Source organism: Diaphorina citri, unplaced genomic scaffold, assembly GCF_000475195.1.
Source record: "Diaphorina citri unplaced genomic scaffold, Diaci psyllid genome assembly version 1.1 scaffold34833, whole genome shotgun sequence".
Taxonomy (NCBI): Eukaryota; Metazoa; Arthropoda; class Insecta; order Hemiptera; family Psyllidae; genus Diaphorina; species Diaphorina citri.
Genome location: NW_007412165.1, coordinates 6,573 through 12,429, shown reverse-complemented (window position 1 = coordinate 12,429; position 5,857 = coordinate 6,573). Strand labels below are relative to the sequence as shown.

The 5,857-nt window shown below is 38.7% G+C and overlaps 1 protein-coding gene across 1 annotated transcript; it reads right to left on the bottom strand.

The window, feature by feature from the left end:
- Nucleotides 1-339: 339 nt before the first annotated feature.
- Nucleotides 340-4,425, bottom strand: LOC103523714. The gene is made up of 2 exons (XM_008488734.3): nucleotides 4,275-4,425; nucleotides 340-3,984 (listed from the first exon to the last, which is right to left on the bottom strand). The coding sequence occupies exon 2, from the start codon at nucleotides 3,969-3,971 to the stop codon at nucleotides 636-638; it is 3,336 nt and encodes a 1,111-aa protein (XP_008486956.1). The 5' UTR covers nucleotides 3,972-3,984; nucleotides 4,275-4,425; the 3' UTR covers nucleotides 340-635.
- Between the last annotated feature and the right edge of the window lie 1,432 nt (nucleotides 4,426-5,857).

Sequence of the window (5,857 nt, the reverse complement as noted above, 5' to 3'; positions counted from 1 at the left end):
TTCTGGACAAAATTTGCACCACCATTTTCGTGATCCTGGTAAAAAGACCTTTAATTTGATATATAGGTCTCCAACTTTTAGGTAAACTAATACCTAACGCAAGCGAAAGATCAAGGCGATACCTTGTATAAAATATCATGTGATCAAGACAAGTGAAAGATACGAGGTATAATTATAATGATTATATTTGAACGTTATGTCTTGGACATCAAACTTGATAGTGTCAAACTGAGATTTTAACGAAATGATGGAAATGGAAAGAAATTGGTTAAATGAAATATAGGTAAATAATCAGGTAGTCAAAAATCAAAAGAGAAAAATGTATCTGTACAAAATGAAATTCCAAGTCAAGAAATAAATAAAAAATAACAAATTATAAGAAAAAATGGAAAAGAAACGCGATGTCTACCAATTAGAGAGCAAGTTCTGATTGCTTTTGATTGGCGGTAGTTTCTTAGAATTTCTCAACACGGCCCTCAAGGCAAGGGAGAGTCCTATTTAGCTTCACTAAGGATATCTATGTACAAAAAGATTTTCCTTCTTTCTAAATTAGACTTCCCATGATAATGATAAGGCCAGGAATTCTGTTGGATTTCTCACATGTGTTTTACTGTGTTCTAGAGACAGAGGTAGTTTTATTTCTTCTTATCTTTCTTCATTGTTGGCAAGGGTAGCAAGGGTTGGTCAGACACAATCACTATCCTTGTTGTTTTCTTCTTCCTGGGTAATTTATCACGTTGTATAACTTCTGTATTGGTTTTATCACAGTTTGCTTTGGTTGTCTTATTTGGAATCTTTACAAGATGGTTCAGATTTTTACTTTTGTTGTTTTTATTTACAATGATTTTCTTCTTTACGTCTTGGTGTATCGGTTTCCCTTTCTTCTTAACTGCCGCGTTCAGATTCTTTAATTTCTTTTCAACAAGGATATTCTTGTTTGACTTGGTTGAATGTTTGTCACTTGTTTTCAAGGTTTTAGACTTGACATGGGCTGAAGATGGTGATTTACTGATCAGGGTGGGATAATGGATCTGCACTACCTTGACGTTTTGTAAACTCTTGCAGGCCATATCATCAGGTAGTTGTTTCATTATCTCACTCTCCTCTACACCAGTGTTCCCGATCTCCATTACTTTTCTCTTTCTCTCTCCATCTCCTTTGTTAGAAAACTCTTTGATCAATGATTTGTTATTCAAACCATTCAACTTCTTCACAACATCGGATAAGGCACCATTAGGTTTCATTTTCTTCTCATCCAGATGATTAGACTTAGAAACTTTACATTTCTTGCTATCACCGATCTGTCTATTGGTAGTCTCCTCTATTCCATTCAACTTGGGAGATTTGACTTTCTTGTCCCCCACAATCTTGCTAGTATCTTTCACTACTTTACATTTCTTCTCGCCAGGTACTTTATTAAGCTCCTCGTTGCTATTGGTTTTTACTACTTTAACTTTTTTATCAACGACTTGTTTGTTCAATTCGTTGCTTGATTTATCACAGCTGATGGAATTTGTATCTTTAGTTTCAATTGATTTGTCTTCTTGAGGCTCATGCTTGATGAAATACTTGAGGTAATCATCCAAGGAGTAACACAGGTCTCGATCGTTAAGAGCAAGACGCTCCATGCTACTTCGCTTTGGTTTCATTGCTTTGTTATTCTTGTAGAAGAGAGAGTCATAGCGTTCTGTTGTTTTTACAAGTCGTTTGCTAGGTAGCTTGTTAAGCATATTGAATACAGTCTCACTATCCCCAGGCTTCCTCATTGTTTTCTCCAGTTCCTTCTTGTAAGAAAACAAAGGATCATCTGGTACTTCACGCAACACACCAGTGATTACCATACGACGTCTAGAGTTCTCACCAGACACTTCTTCCTTCTTGTCCGTACTAGCCTTGGACTTGGTCTGAATCTCTGTCTTGGGCTGCTTGTGTTTCTTGGCACATTGGAGGAGATGCTTATGAAACTCTGCACTTTCTTTACATTCAAAGGCACAACAGGAACACTTGTATTGATTTTTCAATTTATTACTTGATCTCCCCACGCTGCTTGGTTTAGTCTTCAAGTCCTGAGGATGAGACAAAGTCCAGAAGTCCTGGGGCAAATCTTCTCTGTTGAATGCATAATAGTCGTTATGAATATAGGGATGCGCTGATGTCATATGCATGCTAAGTTCACTCAGATTGTCATTTTGAAAACCGCATGCCTTACAGATATACACGTTATTCTCTTCTGAGGAAGAAAACACGGGATGTAGAAAGTCTTCATCACCCGGTACAGGACAGTAAGGACATTCAGGATCTTCTGCACTTGATGTAAACAGAGTGTGTTTAGGAAGACTTAACATAGCAGGATATTGAGCAGCATGCTTCTTGAGGACATTGATCTGCTCTACGAGATCTATCTTGAGAATAGATTTGAATAGAATATCTTGGAAATGTTGTTGTTCAGAAGATAGGGCACGTGGTGGAGGAGGGGATGGTGAAGCACTTGTAGTTCCATTAGATTTCACCACAGCTTGTCCATTGGATTTTACCACAGCCTGATTGCTAGGTTTAACCATGGGTTGGCTGGGAGCTTTCAACACTTGGGTAACATCACAAGGTACAACACTAGGCTTGACAGCTTTTGATTTTTTTGGTACTAGATTCACCCTGTCAGACTTGGCTCCTACAGAGAGAGGTAGCTTCTTGTCATTGGAAGGGAAGTCAATATTATGTTTGTACTTGTTGTGAGCCCAAAGCTGATTAACAGTGAGGAACCGAACTTTACACAGGACACAACTGAAGTAGGTGTCTCTGTGTACAGAAGCATAATGCTTGTAGAGATAACACAGCTTCTTAAACTTGGTCGCACACCCATAGTTACACACCATTTTGATGACTCCATTAGAATAGCAATGATATTCACGTGTGTGTATATCCCGGTCCTCTGTGAGGAATGTAGTGGGTTCCTTACAAAACAAACACAAGGTAGTTGTTTCAGTGTTACGAGGAGCCTTTGTACAGTTCTTGACATGATTAGTGAATGCTTTGTTCTGATAGAATACAGCATGACAATGTTCACATCGAAATACATTACTCTTGTGTTCTGAGTTGTGTTCAATGAGGACTTGCTTATCAGCACAACTTATATTACAGAAATAGCAACGATACAGAAAGTCTGTCACTTTAGACTTGAGTCCATCATCTACAATAGAACACAGCACCCGATCTGCACTTGATATGAACTGATAGTTAATATGACTTCGCAGATAATGGATCTTAAATCCTGTCAAGTCCGAGGTAGCATACAGTTGTTCACAGATATCACACTTGTAGAATTTCTCTCCATTGCTTGCAATCTGTTGCATGGTGGCAGCATTGAATATAAAGTACTGATCAGGTGAGGCTGATCGCTTGAGTCGCTTAGTAGCCATAGGTTCATCAGGAGACTGTCTCTTCTTGTTGCTTGCTATCACAGACTTTACATTGTTACTGAGGGGAGGAATACTCTTTGCCTTGTGGCTGGCAAGGTGAACCTCTAGCTCTGTATTGGACAGAAACGTTTGGCAACACTGGCCACATGTCCACAAGGAGGAAATTCCATTCTTGTCAAGTGGAAGAGAGTCGGAGGGAGTGTTTGACAGGAAATCTACAAGGGAGAGATATTTGGAAGTATCATGTCTCATAGGACTAGACAGCTGATTTCCATTGACAAAGCCTTTCACATCAGCAAATGTTTTCTCACCCACAAAGACATTACTTGATCTATCACATTGCTTAACTCCTACATCACCTAGTGAAGGTTTCTTACGGTTCCTGAGTGATGTTCGGATAACATTGGCCATACAGGACTGTTCCATCTCACTATGATTCTCTGGTGCATTGTCTGACAGAAGCAAGACTGGTGATATTTGTTCTTTACCAGACAGAGCAACCACAGAGTTGGTGCGTGAACCATTGGCCTGAGTGGAATTGCCAGAGAGCACCATGGTGAGAGATTTCCTGGAAACAGAGTGTTGAATAAAATAAATACTGCCTGCTTCTGTATAGGTGTAGGTACCTAAATTAAAGGCTAGTATTATCTCTTCTTTCATTTTGTTTTGTTAAAGGAGAGAGGGCAGGAGAAATAAATAAGTAATTTGGTAGGTAATGAACACCTAAAAATAGTGAAGATGCTATGTTACCTGTACATAAAAGCAATCTGTACAGGCTAAAAGCCTATAAGTACAGATTGATTTTATTATTTACCAGCTTATATGGGCAGACTTAACAATTTGTATTGAAGAACTTACCAATAGTTGTAAGTTTTATCAATCACACTAGCAAAACAAGCCAATGTGTTCTGGTTAGATACAAATGGTAATGATCAGTTCCAATGAGAAAACAGTTTGGATTTCAATCTGGATGCATTGACATGAGCCATCTGAAATAATAGGATGGGTACAAAGGTTGAAAAGATATTTCTAGTTGTTCCTAGAAAAGTAGGTAGAAGGGTTGTAGGTACATACATGGTAAAATCCGTTTTTTAACACCTTTCACGCTTTTACAACAAAGAAGCCTGACTTGTAGTTTAAAGAAAAGAAAGTCTAATAAACGTACTACAACACAGTTGTTTTCACATTCTGGGCCTTGATACAACTTAACCACTTACTACAAAGTAAAGAAGACCCTATTAGGAGTGGACGGTCTCTAGACTATTAACTGCGGACCGGTAACAGACTCCCATTCTCCTCTGTGAGAAAACATGTGTTTTATGGATGGATGATAATAGTGAAGCGTAAAGTGTTGTTCAAAGAAGAGGAAAAAGAACTAGGGAACCCTCGACAAATAGAAAAGAAGGCACGAAAGAAGGATTAGATGTCAATAACAGAAAGGGGTACGACGAGAAGACCACATTATAGTAATTTTTGTGTTTCCCCCTATTACATTAATAATTTAATGACACATGACTAGTAGGGCTAAGAGAGACATAGTGTTAACTTATGGGCAACCAAACATAATAAACTTTAGACTCTTTCTGACGAATAAAAGTAGTTGACGACTGAATCTACTGTACATAAACGGGGAAACAACATTGATATAGGAACGGGAACCGGTTCAATGGTATACGATTATTTTAACATTGGGTTCTTTGTTTACTAGTGGATTGAACCGTTCTTGACTTGAACTACCCCGTGTTTATGACCGAACTAATCGATTATCCATCATCATTAAGTTTTCAGTTAAAGTAAACCATTTGAACAAATAAAGTAAACGGGACTGACGTTGTTAAACGGTTTCTACCAGTGTAAATGGTACCAGGGTATGGAGTTTGGTTTTGTGACAATGGATGACAAAAATATTGTGAAGTTTCAAGACACAAACAAATCAACAGCAACCTTGTATAGGGGTGAAAAAGGAGTTAGTATTTAAAATTTAAGTACTTTGTTATCAACGTGTCATTTCATTTGGAACTAAGAACTAATCCATCCGACAGTTTTTTTAAGTCTGACTTGTTGTTAATCCATGACAGCCTCAGTGCCGGTGAGTGGTAATCCACCTGGACTGTCCGTCTCGATGAAAACGTCGACATCGGACAGTCCCAGATCGACTATCATGCGATACACACGAAACAGTCCTTCCAGGCTCGGTGAGTAATAGTCGATCTGGACTAGTCGCACACGGTCTAGTATGAACTAGACACCACACCACCGTAGTCCATCGGTCTGCGGACTGAAGTCCTTGACAAGTCCGTGTATGACAGTACAGATGGGACTATCACCACACACAGCTCACACAAGAGTAAGTCCACATGCGACAGTCCAGATACTAACGAAAGGAAATAACACTAAACATTGGTTCCCATAGTTAAATTTAGTAAAAAAGTACAGTGTAG

What these genes read in the sequence shown, in the direction of transcription:
- LOC103523714 (XM_008488734.3), bottom strand. Translation starts at nt 3,971, where the DNA reads ATGGTGCTCTCTGGCAATTCCACTCAGGCCAATGGTTCACGCACCAAC.